This window comes from Lepidochelys kempii, chromosome 16 (assembly GCF_965140285.1).
Source record: "Lepidochelys kempii isolate rLepKem1 chromosome 16, rLepKem1.hap1, whole genome shotgun sequence".
Classification (NCBI taxonomy): domain Eukaryota; kingdom Metazoa; phylum Chordata; order Testudines; family Cheloniidae; genus Lepidochelys; species Lepidochelys kempii.
The window spans coordinates 26,693,461-26,713,229 of NC_136395.1; the positions used below are offsets into that span (position 1 = coordinate 26,693,461).

Sequence of the window (19,769 nt, forward strand, 5' to 3'; positions counted from 1 at the left end):
TGCACATATTGTAAGGCAAGGTAAGAGCTGGCATAGCCCAGAGGAGTGTGCTTGAGTGACTGACAGGTGGTGCTGTCATGGAACTGACAGCCCGTTAGGCATAAGCAAGACTCCCTCAGGCTGGAGGGAGGGGGTGAAACAAGATGACTCTTAGTCCCGAGTATCCTGAGAATCGACACATAGGTCACAATCCCTTTCCTGGCCACCCACCGTAGACACAGCTCAACGTGGAAGACGACTCATCCCAGGCGCAAAGCAGCCTCTGACTGCTGTGGGGTACCCTCACCCTCCCTCTGCAGGAGCTGATGAATGACTCATGCAGCAGTGCACAGTAAGGGGGCAGGAGTAAAAAAATAAAAAATATATATATAAAAAAATCCAAGGATAAACTTCAGCCCCAGTACAAATAATCCCAGGGAAGCCTAGTGACTCCCAGTAGCAAGTCACTGTTTCAACAGGGGTTCTCCAACGTTTTCATTCTTCAGTGCACTTCATCGGTGAGATGACTTCAAGGTATGTTCACCCTGCAGCTCGGAGCAGGCCTCGCAACCAGGGCAGAGAGACTCACACTTGCGGGGCTTGAGCTAGAGAGCTAAGAACAATAGTGTGGGACATTGAGGCTCAGGATCCAGCTCGAGCTGTCAAGCCTACCTGACTTCCAAGGCTTGAGAGGCCCATCTGCAGCCTGAACCACAAGGCAAGGGAGAAGCTACCACAGCCAAAGCTGTACAGATAAAAGGGCATCACCTCTGGCTGGGCAGCCTGCGGACTGGCACTCAGGCGAGGAGGCAGCAGCAGCATTCTTCATTAGCCTCAGGAGGGAGAAGATTCCATCCACAGCCCCGTAAAACCAGGCTGCGTTAATGAAATACAGAATGCCTGAAGGATGCCTAGGAGCTAGCATCACACACATGGGGTCTGTGTTTTACAGCATGCCCTGTCACTCCAGCACTGCCCACCTCCCTGCTGAACTGGTTTGACAAGCTGCCAGCCATCCTTCAAAATAGGCATGTGCAACCAGAAGAGCAACTACAGTCTCCAAATGAGCGAACACCTCCTACAACCTCCTGTACTCTTGGGCCTATTCTGTCCACCCGCAGCACTGAATTGTAATGCTTACCCTGAACACTCAGTCACTGAACGGGATCTTCCTCTTCATTTTGTTTGCTTATCTGATTTTCATAGCAAAGGTGTAATCCAGATCAGGGCTCTAGCTGATGCAAGCCCCATACTTTGTACTCACCGATACTACTTTATGCAGACATCTGCAGAGATGCTGCACACCTGGCAGCAGCAGTCCTTTTTGCTGTTCAGCACCCCTATTTTGGGCTCCCCCTTTCTTTACGCAATAGTAATTACAAGGTGCTTTGCCTGCCTCAAGGTTTTTTTTTTTTTAAATCATGCTTAGAAACGTCATTTATTTAGTATGTTTTCAAGTGGGATTTTTGAGAGATTTTTGTTACCCCTTGTGAAGTGCTCCCAGTTCTGTAATGCCTGTAGACGTGATGTTTGGTGATGGGTCACATGGTGGGGACAGTTCTGTTAACCTGTGTAACATTTCTTTCATGACTTACATGCTAGAAAATGCTTGATGCTAGAACAGGCTGCTCTCCAAGCATTCCTGCACTACCTGTCTTGGTTACCAGGCCCTGTCAAAGGCTCTTCTGGAGAGAAATGGCAAGTTGGACTCCTTGTAAGCTGAATGCTAAGGGGCCTGTCCACCCTACAAAAAGATACGTTTAAACATGGTTGTGAAATATATTTGTGGACCAATCATGCTATAACTTTTTTTCTGGCCAATGAGGACAGAAAATAAACCACTGTGAAATTATGCTTGAAACTTGGTACCTACTGGGGTAAAAAAAATGAGCAACTTTCCTGTCCACCCAATAGCCATATAACAACACATCTGAGCCACAAAGATCTTTGAAGATGGTGAGTTGATAAGTTACACAGGTCTTGTTTGGAAACCCCCCCAGTTTAAAATTTATTTATTTTTTTATACACACAACTGAAAAGCCATCCAGCCTGGAGCATTGTGAACAGCTATAAATAATGTTACCACCAGTCACCCTTTTTTTTTTTTTTTTTTACCATTCTAAAAGAACATCTGGGTTTTCATCTACAGAAAAAGCCCTAGCTATTTGACTTTGCTCTTCAGTGAGATTAATTAATGGAGTTTCCCAGGAGAAGGAAGGAAAGAAAGGAAAACTAGTCTTTTTCACTGTGGTATGCCTGAGCAGTGGCCAGGAGATGTCGCTGTTTCCTTCTGAACGAGCAGCAGCTAAAGCCTCCCCTATGTACTCCCTATGTACAACGGCAGATTAAAGAATTCCCGGAATTTACCGGAGCCCACTGAAAACTGGGACTCCAGCTTTCATTGCAGGGCAGAGACTTGGAATGTAGTCAGTCCAGGGAAAGGGGAGCTAGCAGGAATGAGGCCTGCATCACTTCACAGTAATCCCCCATTGGCCACTCAAGGAGCAGTGGAGATTTAAACTTTTGTGGGTCGATATTTAAAGAATAGATTACTGTACGGTTTTGATAATGTCTCTGACAACTGCTAGGGGAAGGTGGTGCATTTCTGGTGTGGCAAGGGCCTCTCACCAATAGACTCAGCATTATCATAACATCTACAAGAAGGTAGGAGGCAAAGCACACCAACCAGGAAAAGTAAAGCGACCATTTCTCCAACCCTGGGGAGTTTTGATCATTCAGAACACAATTCTCCAAGTTTAAATTTAGCCAGGCCTAACCCTTGTTCCCACTGAGCACAATGCCCTTGGATCTTTTATGAGCACAAATGGTCAGGGCATCATTTTTTTCATCTCATCTCAAACACCATTTACTGTAATGAAGTTTCACTATAAAACAGTATTTGTGGAGCTCTGGGTTTAGTGACTGTATAACATATTCTGTAAGAACATCTAAGAATGAATTTGGTGATGGCTTTCACATTCGTGATAACAAAGTCTTAGGAGAATTAATAGTTGGGTTTAAAAGAAATGACATTTCTGCTTCTGAATCCAGGAAACAGCTTTTCCCACAAGGACTACTCATTTGCCTTCTGAGGCCTAATACCCTCTATGCATATCAAAGGAGCAAGCCTGAACAATCACTGTATTACAGCTTCACCTCGTTCTACTCAAATTTCCTGTTTGTTGTTGCTAAGCTAAAAAAAAATCTGCTTTTAAAAAGTTTAGGAGGCCACATTGCCAAGGATTTAAATGGTCAAAATGTTGGTGCGCCAGTGAACACAAATGCATACCAAAATCAAACTAGGAAGGTTAGTTTTTAAAAATCAGTTTTTCATTCCAGGGAAGAGTAAAAACAATCCTTGTCAAGTTAAAACAGGGAGTTGATGGGCTAATTAACCACATTAAAACTTCTTTACAAGAGCACTTTTCTATTTAAATTAAAAGCCCGCATCATGTGCGCACCCTAGATTACAAAAACCCTGCATGGCCCATTTAACCACACACCAGTCATCCCCTGATCAAAATGACAACCATATTATCTGATGCTGCATTGCATTTTAGACCCATTGCTTCTGTCAGTGTTCAGATGAAAGGAAATATAACAAAGATTTACTTTAGGTCTTTTCACAGACAATGTCTAAACTGAATATTCCATTATAAAACTGTCACCCGTAACTCCTCTCCCTTCACTGACTAGGTCAGTTTTTGGACCGTCATTTCTGTGGCCATTCCACAACTAGTTTAATAGCTATATGATACAAAGGCAGTAAGCTACCACACGAACTAAAACAAATGGATTTTCTCCTCAGTAGTAGAGAGGCAATCACATCTGACTGAAGAAGAAGCTAATACAACAGGTTTTCAAACTGATCAGTGTGTTCCAAACTTGATCTACCTAAGGAGATTATATGACAGAGCTCCCCAAATTAAAAGTGCAGAGCTCCTACTTTGCATCACCCTGCTTGGTGAAACTGTACCTGGCAGAAAAGTGGTAGACTATTAATGAACTATTATGATATAAGAGCCACCTCATGAAGAAAGTTCCAAGTGTAAGAGGACACATTCTTTGGGGGATGATTGAGGAAGGGTCCAACTATGGCCTGTGATTAAAAGTCAGGCATTCCTGATGTCCGTGAAATCTTTTCCTGTCCCTAACTTTCAAGGCCTTTCTGTGGTCTCCAAGGATTTTTTAAAGGGCTATTTAAAGCTATTTCAAGGAGGAGTACTCCAGCAAATGGTAGCTGTAGTAAAAGTCCCTTCCCCTACCCTTTCCAAAAACATTTGTCCTTGCTAGGACGTCATGTTTGGTTACGTTTTAAAAATCAATCTTGGCACAAGTCAGTTTTCCAATTCTAGTAATGGAGGCACAAACTCAGGTTTCCTTTGCACGGCATAAACGAGCTGGCACAGATTCAAAAGTGAAAGACAACATGCAAGGAGGGTGCTGCACTGTTACCCTCACTGAGTAGCTGATCATGGTAAACAATTTTAATTCCCATTTTTAAAATGGTGTCAGCTCTCAATCCCCGCCCCCCCCGCCGTTGCAACTCCATAGGTTTTTTGACAGAACTGGTTTGGAGCAAGCACACACAGGCCTGGTCTACACTAGCCTCTCTTCCCTAAAATTTAAGGCAGGAGATGAGAACTGAATTCCCACAGAACGCACAAAAGACATTTAAGTAGAGCCCTGCAAATCTGCGGATATCCGCAGACCATTCTTGCAGATAGTAGATCGGATGCAGATACAACAGCAAAGGGCTCTACTCACCGGCGGCCCCTGGCCTGTGATGTCCAGCTCGGGCAGCCAGGGGGCATATTGCACTCAGGGCCAGCAGCCAGGGCTGGGCGGCACCCGCTCGCTGTGCGGCTTCTTGTCCAGCAGCTCGGGCCCTTCAGGCAGCGCCAGCATCCCCACCATAACCCGGCCCGGCACCACTGGCTGCGCTCCCAGTCCCGGGTCTGGCCTGCCGGCTCCTGGGCAGCAGGGCCCGCCCCCAGCCATGCGGATTGGAGAAGGCAGGGCCCCATCTCCATCCCTCTGCCCCTCTGTGATGGAACACACAGTGCTGCTGCTGTGTGCCATCGCTTGTGAGTCCCCGGGAGCAGCATGCGATGCGATGCCCCATCCCTCTGCCCACACCGTGCTGTCTTCTCGAGATTCTGCCCCTTACCCCCAGTCCCTACCATTGCACTGACTTGTCCCCACCCCCAACCCCTATGAGATGGCTTGCTGCTGCAGATGCAGACACAGGTAAAAGACAGCTAGCAGATTGCATACCGGATCGCAGTTGATCTTGGAGGATGTGAATTGGGTGTGGATCCTGAGCAGAGCTCTACATTTAAGTAGGGAGGAAATTAATTGTTTGAGTTGGATTAATCTTCCCTACCTGCTTAACACAAAAGCATGCCTATATTTGCCTTTTCTGTTAATAGGCAAATCACAAATTTCTCACCCTTCGAGTGGTCAAATAAGATAACAGTCTCTCAAAAAGCTTACCTCTAAAATGAGAAGGTTTGAAAACTTTCACCCCAGAAAAGTAGTTTGGGGAACATGATAAACCCCTGAAAACCGGGAGTAAAAATGAAAATGCCTCCTCAATCAGACACCAGTGTGTAGTGTCACTAGAAAGGACAATATGATACAGTAGTGTCAAAGCAGCTCAGTAGAATAGTTTGACAGGTACTGTCCACATCCAGCACAGATTCCCAGAGCACAGCAAACACTGTTACTAAACTGAATCAATACTGTCTTTTGCGCCAAACCAAAATTATAAGTGAAGGGGATACCCAGTCCCCTGTGGGAGCAGAGAGAGTTATTCTTGTTAGTTTTTAACTGACTGCTTAAAGAAAACCAAAATGTTATGTTTTGAAGGTATTGAAAACTCAAACCAAAGAAGAAATCTTTCTACCCTCTCACAGAAAGAGGTGGCTTCTGTCACACAGAGGAACTTGCTGCAATGTCCTGCCCTGTGTGTGCACACTAAACAATTAAAGAAGCTTAATTCTCTTTACCTTTCCGATTCATCCCCATCTGGAGGCACTTGAGCAGCCTGCAATACTGGCATCTGTTTCGCTGTTTGCGTGACATGACACAGTTCTTGTCTCGACTGCATCTGTAAACCCGCTTGTTGCAAATGCTCCTTTTGAAAAACCCTTTGCAGCCTTCACAGGAGATGATACCATAGTGCAGACCTGTAGCTCTGTCTCCACAGATAAGGCAGGTTCGCTGATCAACCCGGTCATCTGGAAGAAAAACAACACTTCGTAGTTAGAAAATGGCATGCCTGAAAAAATAAATGATCTGAAACCTTCCTTATTCAGTGAGATATACATGCCTCCACCCTCGCACCCCATGTCTACAACAATGAAAATTAGATCACCGTACACCCACAAAGTAGAACCTTGTGAAGCTCCTGGCATACACACACAGCATACTACTGACAGCCCGAAGGGAACCCTTAGCACCAGTGAGATCCTACAGAATAGGTCTGTGTGCATGGGAAAGACATCCCAGCTCAATCTCAGAAATGGCCTAATTTCAAATTAAATACTCAAGAAGATTTTAGGAGAAGTGTGTTGACACTGAAGACCTTTAACAAGAAAGGATGAGCATCTAATGGTTGAAATCCAAGCAGCAGAATGTCCTTGGGTAGCCACAGCATTATCGCCCTTAAGGAAGGTGTGGCTAGATTAGATATATAAAACATGGTGTCTCCTGTAAGGAACTGACAGTGTTCCACTGTGGACTTAAGCATCACACAAGGATCTGAGAGGGGAGTGCCAAACCTGCTTCTTGAAAAAAATCAAATCAAACAAAACAAAACCACACTACAAGAGAGAAATAGGGCAAAGAGACAGACTACCTGCTCTTTCACACTCCCCGTTCCATGTACCACTTACAGACACTTGGATATTTCCCCTAACCCTACCATCTGCTACCCACTAATAAATAAATGACCGAAGAAGTGGCCAAGAGAGAGATTGCATCACATTTACAACATCAGAATCCAATACCATAACACCACCATAGCAGAAAGATGCTTGTCTCCTTCCCAAGTAACGCAAAGAGAAGAGTTGAGATCAGTAGTGAAGGTTTCTTAACTGCACTAATATTGTCCCCACCCAGACTACAAGAATTCAAGTGCTAGGCTTCTCATCAGTTTCAGTCTCCAAGGGGCAACAGAACAACAGATTATGAGCAGTGATTCATTATCAGCTAATACTGAGGTTTCTCCTTCCACTCCCAGGCCTGAAATCTTCGGTAACATGTTAAATCTACACTTTCCAGGAGTCCCATTTGCAACCATAATAAACAAATAAAGCATTTCATTTCAATTTACATCAGGGGTTCTCAAACTGGGGGTCGGGACCCGTCAGGGGGTCACGAGGTTATTATACGGGGGGGAAGCTGTCAGCCTCCACCCCAGACCCCACATTGCCTCCAGCATTTATAATGGTGCTAAATATATTAAAAAGTGTTTTTAATTCATAAGGGGGGGGGGAAATCACACTCAGACGCTTGCTGTGTGAAAGGGGTCACCAGTACAAAAGTTTGAGAACCACTAATTTAGATTTCAGATGAGATCAAGACCAAGAATTCTAATATGATCTGGTGGTGGTGAAGGAAGAAATCATACAGAGGAAAGTCTAAGATGCCTTAAAAACAAACAAAACAAAAAAAAAACCCACAAAAGTGCCCCATTCACCCAATAAGTTAATTTAACAAAAAAATTATACAAATGTAAGGGGATTGTTGGCCCCTCACGGAAACTTACGTGTTTTTTTGGTTGGCCCTCTCCCAGTACCAAAAGAAAGGGGAAGGGCCAATGAGATATCAAGACCCTGAGTCTGACAGTCCCCAGGGCCAATGGGGAGAGGCCAACAATCAGGCCAGCAGCCTGACTGACAAGACAGGCAGGCCAATGAGGGAGTCTGGAGCACGGGGTCCCGTACTCCACCTGAGCTGGAGCTGCCTGGCCAGAAGGGCTGAGCTAAGGAGAGCGCAGAGCGAGAGCCCCAGCAGCAGTCCAGGGAGCGGAGCAACAGCAGCACTGAAGCACAGTGGAGCTGGAGCAGTCCAGAGCCAGATGCAGTGAGCAGCTGAGAAGCACAAGAGGGACGCTAGCAGAGGGCCCAGTGCAGGGAGAAGCTGCCAGCCGAGGGGTCTTGCAGGCTGGACTTGGAGAGGGATCATAACTAGGGCCCTACCAAATTCACAATCCATTTTGGTCAATTTCATGGTCATAGGATTTTTAAAATGGTAAATTTCATGATCTCAGCTATTTAAACCTGAAATGTAAGTGTTGTAATTGTAGAGGTCCTGACCCAAAAAGGAGCTGTGGAGAGACTGCAAGGTTACCGGGTGGCGGTGCGGGTGGGGGGTTGTGGTACTGCTACCCTTACTTCTGCGCTGCTGCTGGCGGGGGGCTGCCTTCAGAGCTGGGCACCCAGCCAACAGCCGCCGCTCTCCAGCCACCCAGCTCTGAAGGCAGCGCAGAAGTAAGGGTGGCAATACCACGAGCCCCCTAAAATAACCTCTTGACCCCCCTGCAACTCCCTTTTTGGTCAGGATCCCCAAATGGAGAAATACTGGTCTCCCCCCACAAAATCTGTATTGTATAGGGAAAAGCACACAAAAGACCAGATTTCACGGGGGGGAAGCCAGATTTCACAGTCTGTGATGTGGTTTTCATGGCTGTGAATTTGGTAGGGCCTTATTCATAACCCTGACAGAGGAGCTGACGCTGGGGGGAAGGGCACTGCCACCTAGAGGCTGAGGGTGTGTGGCCACTGCCAGAGCAAGCGTCTGACCTGCGGCATGCCTGAAGCCAGAGCTGTCCCTTGGGTACAGCAAATCAGGGCGACCGCCCCAGACCCCACGGGCTGGGAGGCAAGGCAGGAGGGCAAGCGGGGTAGGGAGGCTAATGGCATGCGGGCAGGGAGGCAAGGAGGCCCCCTACCAGAACCTCCCACTCCCCCAGCAGGTCCCACCAATCAGCACCTCTCCCTCCCTCCCAGCGCCTACCACGGATCAGCTGTTACGCAGAGTCAGGAGGTGCTGGGGGCAAAGAGCCAGGGCGCAGCTCGCTCAGGGGTGGACCTGGGCAGGGAAGAGACAGGGTGAGATGGGGCTTTGGGGGAAGGGGTGGAGTGAGGGCAGAACTAGGCAGGGCAGAACTAGGGGGGGCACCCCCCCCCAGCAGATAGGTGCCAAATTTCTAATGTCCCAGGCCCCGCACCCCCCTAGGGACGGCCCTGCCTGCAGCACAAGTAAGGAACAGACTGAACTTCCCCTATGCTCCAGACATGTCTGGTTTTGGTTTCCCCATGCCCACAGAGTGGGATTACTGGTTTCCTTTAACCTTACCCTTTTTTCCTTACTTTTTTAATCGATTGCTGTTTAATAAATTGTATTGCCTTTGAACTATATGCAATGATCAGTGGGTCAGGGAAGCGTCTAGAGTGGGGAAGAGTAATCCTGGCCCCTGTCCTAAGTGACCACAACAACATTCGGTGTTGAGCCCCCCAGGAATCCTGGGCCCAGCCTTGTCAGGATTAAAAGGACACTGCCACACAGAAAAGTGGAAGGGGAGACTCCGAGGTCAGGCAGGCCTCTGGGTAAAGGGAGTGGGAGTGAGGACTCAGATCCTTTTGCTAGCCAGTTCAACCAGGGTAACATATAAGCCAGGAAAGTTCCCCACAATAGCGGGACAATTCCCTCGCTTACACAAGGGCTAGTCAAATAAATTGTGGTTTGGGTTCTGGAAAGTGATGATTTTACGTTGCAATAACTGTCCATTATAATACCCTAATCATGTCACAAAAATGCAATTTTTCTTTATTCCACATGCAACATTACAGCAGAATTTAAACCACCATACTTCAGTGTCAAAATGAGAGACTTCATGGCTTCCCATGATCCCATTTCATATGTTTCTTTTAACTGTAGTTAATAAAGAATAGAGCTGAGATCAAAGGCTTGAGTGACATATTTCCTTACTAATGGGGTCCATGGATTTGTATTACCTCCAAGATCCATATTTTATTTCCAATTTAATCTTAGTTTTCATTTAAACATTCTGCTCCATATCAGATATTAACCGTAAATGTGTGCTACATATTAGGAAAATGCAAATACCTGTCCAAAGCTCAGAGGAAAACACAAGTTTGTAAGAGATTAATTCTGGCAATGATGGATTTCAGATTCTCATGCAGACTCAAGGCACGACACTGGGGAGCATGAGCACATCAGTTTAAATACTATGCTGCTTTTTTACTTATCCTACAGATAGCAGAGTACCTCACAGAGGGGAACAAATAGCACTACCTCCCTAGTTCAACATTAGTGTAACAGGAGAGAATAGCACTGGGGGGCAGAGAGGAAACGCGATACAGCACAGAGAGAGTGCAAACAGCAGCACTCCTGTGCACAGGGCAACCAGTGTATGCAGAACCCTGCCTCGGGTGGAGCGAGTAGCTTGGCAAGCATGACAGCCTTGTTTCGGTGCTCAGGTTTCCATATGGCAGAAATAAATCAGCATGAGTGAGTTGGAGGTGGCTGGCAGAAGCCAAATTGGACTTTCACATGGAAAGCTTTGCTCTAAGTCAACTGACATGATCAGAGAGCAAAAGCAGAGAAAATTTGGCCAACAGATACACACTGATCTCTCTGCTATATAAACACGAATGGATACAGCTTGTGTTTTGTTCAAGCAGGAATGAGACACCAGAAAGACGTGGCTGTCTCTCTGTTTTACCCCAGGAGTATCAGCAAAAGCTTTGCTGTGCAACTGACACACAAGAATCCAAATGAACATTATTATACAAATGATAAGGTTAAGACACAATGACTGGATATTTTCCTATTCCCTTTACAAATCTTAATGAGAGGCTTTTGGATGAAAAAATGTAAATTGTACTACTCCCAGCAATAGGAGCTGTCATATTAAATTTGGTATCTTAAGACGGTAATATTCCCACTGAGACAGAATAGGGCTGATGCATGGCTCAGGAAGGATTGCAGTGGGCACGTAGTAATTTTCATAGACAGAGATGTCAAACTGAAAGGAAAATAAAGTAAATGATGGCTAAAGCAACTGACTTTAACCTAGATGTATTCTCATTATCTCATATCTACACGGTTAGACCTAAATCTTGCTTCACATTAGAAGTCGGTTATACTTAAAATAATTCTATCAACTTGTATGTAAAGCCTTTTTCTGCAGAAGGTCCTTACCAGGGCCAAACATGCTTTAACTCTTGTCATCCCATGCAAATCACGTACACAACATATTTTTAACCATTACAATTTTTTCTTGTTATACACAAAACTGAATGTAAAAAATAGATGTTATTCAAGTGTGTTCAGAGAGGAAGTATAGAGCTGAAATGGAGTATGTTTAAACGGTTACTGTCTTCAAATTATAATTTAATCACATCAACCTTGAGTTTGAGCAAGTGTAAAATATTCAGAGAAACCACCTTTTTTAACTGAATTAGAGAAATAATAGTCTCCTGTAAATAGGAGCCTTTTCACATAAAAAGTCCCCATCTCTTCTATTGTGTTGCTAAGACCCTGAAATTAAAGACTGAAATAGGGGTGGCTCACCTGGAATTGGAAACAGGTGCAAGTGACATTTGTTTTCTAAATAGTGTTTAGAGTGAATAAAGAAATATGATTTGCCATTTCATTGTACATAAAAGCAAACAAGCATGTTTTGTGACCACACTTCCAGTTCAGGAAAAGCAGCTCCAAAAATGAAAGGCAATAGGTCACACACACACACACACACTTTCTGAATCAGGAATGTCCTGTCATGACTAGGTGCATTTAAAAATATTTCCCACCAGGAACATACTGTAACTCAACCTGGGTTTAGTTCCTTCAATTTCTTCTTGATAACCAGCTTAACACTGTGCATAGGAGACCAAGCATCTAAATTCACTTATACACAGATTCTAGCAGCATCCAAACCAATTGCCCATTATATTCTGGATCCTCATAAGGTGGATTCTGCCAGTACTTCCTGAGCCAAATGTTGATCACTAAGGAACAAAGGCCATACATGCATGTAATTTTTTTTTTTTAAAAAAAAAGTCCCAGCAGTGACTACTCGTTCTCTTGCTGCTACTTTGTTCAAATAAATTCTTTCAGTCCCAAAGTCTTTCTGCTTTCCTTTAGGTGTTTACATATGACAAGAGGATCTTTGCCCTGTAAACCCCCTCACTTTATTTTAATAAGTGAATGGAAAAGTAAGATGGATTTTTGTCCTGTTTTTTGAACTACTTACATTTCTGGGTGTCCAACTGAGACTGTTTGATGGCCCCTTTGCTGAAATCATGGGAGAAAAAAGCGTGGTAAATGACCATTAAACATTGCTGGACTCTAACCACTGCTCCCACAGTCTAACCCAAGGGTTCTCAAACTGGGGGTTGGGACCCCTCAGGGGGCTGTGAGGTTATTACATGGGGGGTCTCCACCCCAAACCCGGCTTTGCATCCAGCATTTATTATGTTGTTAATTCAAAAGTGTTTTTAATTTATAAGGGGGGGTTGCACTCAGAGGCTTGCATGTGAAAGGGGTCACCAGTACAAAAAGTTTGAGAACTACTGGTCTAACCCCATAGAAACGAATGATTTTCAAGCCAATTGCTGAAGCTGTATTTGTCACAGCCAGTCCCAGGTATGCTGTGTGCGGAGAAGAGGGGGAAAATCATTTGCGATCTATCCCAATTTTGCTCCTGTAAATCCTTCTTCAGTGCAGCTTCCAGCTGTTGTAATTCAGCATCTCCAATAGGCACAGAATTCAGCAGCTGGGCTTTTCAGCACACACTTGTGAGTGCAACTGGCTCAGGTTAGTTCATGAGTTTGATCTTTGCAAGATTCCATCTCTTCTCATTTCATTGGCATTTGCTCACTCCTCTCCTTCCATCTTCAAATGGCTTTGGTGTGTTCCACATGTACTGACTATATCCCATGCTCCTCAGCTGTGGAATTTGATTCTTTTTATTCAAAATATACAGCGCTACAATATCACGGTCATATCTGAAGGATCAAGTTAAAAGCTGCTGGTTTGATTTGACTTCTATTCCACCACAGATTCCAAGACCAGAAGGGACCACTGATCATCTAGTCTGACCTCCTGTATAGCAGGACAGAGAACATCCCCAAAATAATTCCCATGGTATCTCTTTAAGAAAAAGATTCAATCTTGCTTTAAAAATGGTCAGTGACGGAGAATCCACCATTGCCCTGGGTAAATTGTTACAATGGTTAATTACTTTCACGGTTCAAGATTTATGCCTTATTTTCTGTCTGAATTTGTCTAGCTTCGGATTCCAGACACTGGATTGTGTTATACCTTTCTCTGCTAAGTTGAAGAGCCCATTATTATATATCTGTTCCCCCTGTAGACACTTACAGACTAATCAAGTCACCCCTTGACACCTTTTGAAGTGTTACTAGTAGAATAATTAATAGTTAATGTATACAGTGAGATTGAGATCCAGAACATGGTATTCAGAATAATTTCCACCTGGAGAATAGCTGGAAATTGGGAGTATTTCGGGAGGGACTGGGGACCTCAACTCCAACTGGTGAGACAGCTGAGAGGGGGCTGGTGGCTTGGGCATTGGTGGACAAACAGGAGTCCGCCACACTGAAAAGGTTAGACGAATAGCCACAAACTATTAGCAGAGATAGTTGTGATGCCTAAAACTCTATCAGCCAGTTCTCAGTTGCTTATTCATTTAACCAAACTAACTGTTCGGGCTGAGATTTTCCATGCTTGATCTCTGCCTTAAGCTGATTGTTTTTTATTTCGACCAAAATGGCTCCGCTGTTTCCGAGTACAATGCTAGTAAAAAATAGGTTGTTTTGCAGAGCTATAGTTTTTTCCGATGGTTTCTTTGAAGAGCGCTATCTCCCCCAAGGTTTGAAAGAAGAAATTTACATTTGTTGGGAGGATGGTCCTTGAGTTAGAGAAATGCCTTTTGTTCTCCCCAGGAAAATCCACCCAATTTTGACCAAGATATAAGCCTCTGAAAACTGCTATTTGCAGATGATCAGCAGATTTGGTTAGAGACTCTCTGCCAACGCCTGTGAACATTCCATTAACTAGGATGACCAAATTCTCCGAGAGGGAATATGGGACATGACGTGGGTCAGCCCAAGACCCCCTGCACTCCTGCGTGGGACCAGACTGAGTCCTCACGGCCTCCCACTTGTGCCAGCCTGAGGTCTTCCCACCCCCGCCAGCGCGGGGCCAGCCCGAGCCCCTCTTCTCTCACCTGCACACAGGGCCAGCCCTAGCCCTCCTGCCCAGGGCTGGCCCAAGGTCCCCCCGCCCCCCTCCAGCGCACAGGGCAAGCTCGAGACCCCCTGCCATCCTCCCAGTCCCCCTCCCCGCAGCGGCCTCCCCTCCACCCACATGCGGGGCTGGATCTAGGCCCCTGCCACCCGCTCACACCTGGGGCTGGCTGGCCCGAGCTGCTCTCCCTAGCCTTCCCTCCAGCTCAGCCCTGGTGTAGCAGTTTCCCACCCCACTAGGGATCACACCCCACTCTTCTGATGATCAGCTGTCAAGACCAAACAGCACAAATGCAGTTTTGCCAAAAAAGTCAGAATGACCAGGACAGGGCCTAAAAAAGGGACTGACCTGACCAAAACGGGACCTACAGTCACCCTAACTAAGCAGGTTTTGGAGTGGTAGCCATGTTAGTCTGTATCAGCAAAAACAACAAGGAGTCCTTGTGGCACCTTAGAGTCTAACAAATGTATAGGGGCATAAGCTTTCATGGGTTTTAACTTATGCCCTAACTAAGCAGGCTCCTGTCTCACTCCGTGGAGTTCTCTGACATGACAAAGGTACTGAGCCCACTCTGCGGCATGGAACTAGAACTTTAGATCAGTGGTTCTCAACCAGGGGCCCGGGGCCCCCTAGGGGGCCTTGAGGTTTCAGGGAGTCCATCAAGAAGGGCCAGCATTAGACTCACTGGAGCCCAGGGCAGAAAGCCGAAGCCCTGCCATATGGGTCTGAAGCTTGGGGTCCTGATCCCTACCACCCGGGACTGATGCCAAAGCCTGAACCATGTAGCATCATGTGGCACCCTGTGGCATGGGGCCCCAGGCAACTGCCCTGTTTGCTACCCCTAACACCAGCCCTGGCTTTTATATGCAGAAAACCAGTTATTGTAGCACAGGGGGGCTGTGGAGTTCTCACAGCATGTTGTGGGGGCCTCAGAAAGAAAAAGATTGAGAATCTCTGCTCTAGATGGAGAAGACCAGCAAAAGCATTAGCAGCAGCTACAGTTAGGCCCCTTTGCACAGGGGACAGTGGCTGGGCTGAGTGCCAATCAAGCATTCAGGTTAGGAAGTAGCACAACAAAGGTTATTCATGCAGCCTTAAATTTAGCCCCCTTTAGGGATGTAATCATCATTTAAAAAGTTAACCGTTTAAACTATTAAAATTATATCATTTAATTGGTTAACCGGTTAAAGGGAGAGGAGCTGCGGTTGCATCAGCCGGTGCAGGGATGAGGCCGCCTACTCCAGCCATCCCCAGAGCTGGGGGTTAATGGTTAAGGTAGGTTAACCAGTAAGACTAATGCTTACCGGTTAACCGTTTAATATTTACATCCTTAGCCCCCTGGTGCGTACGCACTATAGTTTAGCTTGGAAGGATTTGATTTTTATCACTAAATATCGGTAAACATTGATTTCACTACACACACAAACTGAGGAAAAATATTTCCATTGACAATAACTGAAATTTAAGTGTGGACAAGGTAAGGAGAATACTGCTTCAGAACTGAAGAGTTTGATTTCAGGATATTTTGACATGTAATTTTGACAATTTCTGCTTTAACTTTTTGAATCCCAACATCTACGGTCATTAACCAGTTATTGTTTCACACACTCTCTTAGTTCTTCACAAGTATGAAAACTTAAATAAAAATCAATATTATCCATTGAAATTATAAAAAAATAAAGCCCAATTCTGCCAAGCCTATTTATGATATAGTCTTTATTAAGGTGATCACATGACTTGTTCTAGGAGACAGACAGTGAGTGAGGCAGAGGACCTCAGGTGCAGAAGGACATTCTCTTCTCTTCAAAAACACTGGATTTGGACCTTGGGTCCAGAATTCCATTCCTGGCTCTGCCCCATATTTCCTAGGTAACGGTGGGGAAGATCATACCACATATGCACAAAGGTGCTAATCAAAGTTGCAGGAGCAACCTTATTTCTGGCATTTCCTAATTTCAGTGCATAACTTTGCAACTTTAACATTCTTTTAATGTAGTTTTTTTTTTAAATGTACTATATACATATTTATTTAAAATCAGGTTAAGGTATTGAGCAGTATTTATTTATATTGTGGTAGCACCTAACAGCCCTAGTCATGAACTAGGACCCCACTGGGCTAGGTGCTGGACAAGAGGCAGTGCCTGCCCCAAAGAGCTTACAGTTTAAGTAGAGATAGATAACAGTAATGGGAACCAACATCCTAGGGCAGCCAAGGTCTTGTTACGGTTTTTCTCAGGAGGGGAAGGGGAAACAGAATGGCCTTGGTGCCACCTTCCCGCCTCCCCTGGTCAAGTTGGAAGGTGAAGCCAGGGAGCAGAGCTGCTGAGGCTACTGCCCCTTTCCTCTGAGAGAAGACAGCAAGCCTGGAAAGGGAGTAACTTGAGGACTGTTGCTCCTTTAAGGTATGTCAAGAGGGAGGGGGAAGCAGAAGCAATGTGGCCTAGGTAGCATGATTCTATTTCAGCAGGACCAGAGGCGCCCAGGAGCCATTGCTGCTTTCAAGATGGGAGCAGAGCAGCTGGAACCGGTACTTTACTGAAGAAAAAGTAGGGAGAGCCAGCATGGCCCGGGAAGTGGGTGAATAGGAGTGCATGTGCTAGTGGGCTCATGCAGATGGCTGGGTAAGACAGTGGATGAGGATCAATGGCAGAAAGTGAGTGAGGGATAAACTAAAAGTGGGGGAAGGGTTAGAGGCGGAGCAGAGAAGTGAGAATAAAGGACAGTAAAAATATAGGGAAAGAGGCAGAGAACAAAAGAGTGGTGAAGAAAGGCTGTAAAGGGATGAAGAGAGCAGGAGAAGGAAAGGAGAGAATGGCATGCACTCAAAACAATGCAGAGAAACAATCCAACACGATGCATGCTCAGAAAGAAAGCATAGCGAAGGCAGGAAGGGCAGACAAGACACAACAAATGGGAGATGACCTTGTAAATGCGTAACTGTACTTTATGTATCTGTAGTACTGGCAATGAGCCACACAGAAACTTTCATTCCTTTAAATTGCAAAGATGTGGTTTTGAGGGCATGCTAATCACAGGCATTTTTCTTTTGCGCTAGTGGTTTTGGTCCTTGGACGAGTTGTTATTGAACAAGTTTTTCAAGCCCTGCCTAAGGCAGACATAGGAAGTGCACCAACCACCCTTCTCCATGAGGTCCTGACTCTACATCCCCATCTTCTTCTGGCCCCAGGCACAAGGCGATAGATCAGTACTGAACCCTGGTCACCAAGACCACAGTATAATACTGTAAGACAGTACCTCATCAGACCACCTACCTAACTTTATTTTACAACACTCTTGACTCTTAGAATACAGAGGATTTCGAAAGTTTTTAGCACAGGGTGCTGCAATCTTAGCAAGATTACAAACAGGAAAAACTGTCCAAGTCAGAGAACGCACTGAATTCACATTGAAAGAGGTGAAGACTGAGGGATGAGCACAATATGCTAATTCAGTTGCTTGACCATTCCTAAACCAACAGCTTTTCTTAAGATACAACAGAATTGTGAGAAAGTGCTTCATAGGGCTGGAAGCTAAGGACAGGGAGTGTATGGCCGTGCTCTAAGACCTCAATAATAAGAGGGGGGAGGCACAAAACAGAACTTTGGAATGCTATTAAAGTATAGATAAGAATATCATCTAAGACATTGCTTTAAAAATAGCTGTTTCTTTAGCAGTTTTTTTTTAATTTGGAATAGTTCAATTTTTAGAAAGAACACATAACTAAACCTGACCAAAAGACAGAGGCAGGCATTGGTTGCTAGGACAGCCATTATTCAGGGGTTCTCAAACCATTTTTTTTGCTGGCCTCAGAGTGTGGCCACCAACTCTTGCTGGTGGCTGCTCTGACAATTTTTCCTAAAATACTTAATTAACTTTAGAAAAAACAGATAAATATGCACATATACATGTCCAAATCATTGTAATTTATTTATGTACAGGGTTGGGTTTTTTTGCAGCCTCAGTGATGATAATAATGTACAGTTGTTTCTATTCTTTACTGGACCTAAACCGAATAGAAAAACAAATAAAGGTGCTTTGTACATTCTTGTCTTGTTGTTGGTGTTGTTTTTGGTTTTGCTTTTTGGTTGCTTTTTTTTTAAAAAAAGAACTTGCTACACAGTAAGTCTGCTGCTGCAAAAAGCAACATTTGTATGTTTCTTAATGTCACTTTTCACAGCAGACTTAGCTGGGAGGCTGTGAAAAGTTATATTGAACCAATACAAATACGAATTTTCACAGCAGACCTACTCAGCCCTGGCAAGCCAGGAGACAAATTAAGCCCTGAATGGTGAGGCGGGTAGGGAGACAGAGGGGGCCAGGGATAATATGGGAGATGGGAGGTGAGCCAAGGGCTGGCATCCACAGCCAGGGACCAGGGCTGGAGCCTGAAGCTCCACGACTGGAACCTGCTGCCTGCCACTCCAGGGCTGAAGTCCGAAGCCAGAGCCACACCGCACCCAGGAAGGTGGAGAACTCACTGGCTCCCTGCTTCTCTGATGTTTGTGGCTTTGGGGTGGGGGGCGGCGGCTGGGGGAGAAGCCACGGCTTTCCCCCCTTGTTCCCCCAGTCACTGCCCAGGAGGCTGCAGCCGCAAGAAAAGCCCCTGGTGGCTGCATTTGGTCACGGTGGCCGCATTTGAGAATCACTGCATTACTTTATCATGAAGTAAGTAAAAATATATTGCACAGCTACAATAAAAAAGGAACAAATCCCACTCCTGGAAAACTAAGATAAATCTATATTTTCCATCAAGGAAACAGGCAGCTACCATAAGAAATTTAAAAGGGAGTTCTTGGTTTTTATTTGCAGTAAACAGCAAAATTGACCACATCTACTAGGCTGTGATTTGTAACATAGGGACTTGGGACTCTTTGGCTATATTTGAACGAGGCCCACCTGAACTGCTTGTATTACATGTCTACCAACAACATGTTCTGCTTTGGTGGCTTTTTGTAATTTACCCAGTTTTTCCATTAAAGCCCCACTTTCAGAGTTTCTCTCAGTCAGTAAAATTTACTCACAGATTAAACCAGACCAGACCAGCTCACTCTTGTCTTTTGGTATCCAAACGGCTTTTATCTGTTCCACATGTGCAGACTACATCTTGTCAAGAGGATTTGCAAACCATGCCCTCAGCCTTGGAATTTGATTATTTTTATTCTGAACAAACAGGGCTATGGTATCACAGACATAACTTAAAAGCTGCTTGTTTGATTAGCTTTTTTAAAATGCTACCTGGACCGTAACTGCATTTTTAAAAACTGAATGCTGACAGCATAATTAAACAACCCAGAATACGTCACCCTGATTTCCAGATATATTATGCTTGGAACAAGGGAGTGTATAGGCAGAGGGCTTTTTGGTTGTTACCATTCTTTCAAAAGATTCATTTTATTCTGTAAGCTACAGAAGAGCAGCGATGATGATGGGTTACTGGATATGGACATTCCAGTGTTTCCTGAAACACTTGGGGCCAGATGCTG

The 19,769-nt window shown here is 45.0% G+C and overlaps 1 protein-coding gene across 3 annotated transcripts in view; it reads right to left on the minus strand.

The window, feature by feature from the left end:
• Positions 1–19,769, minus strand: part of NR6A1 (nuclear receptor subfamily 6 group A member 1) — a 189,326-nt gene that overhangs the window by 29,579 nt on the left and 139,978 nt on the right. For all 3 annotated transcript variants that reach the window (XM_073314004.1, XM_073314003.1, XM_073314002.1), the window contains one exon: positions 5,991–6,221. In XM_073314004.1, coding sequence (XP_073170105.1) covers positions 5,991–6,221 — 231 coding nt within the window. The remainder of the gene's footprint in view (positions 1–5,990; positions 6,222–19,769) is intronic.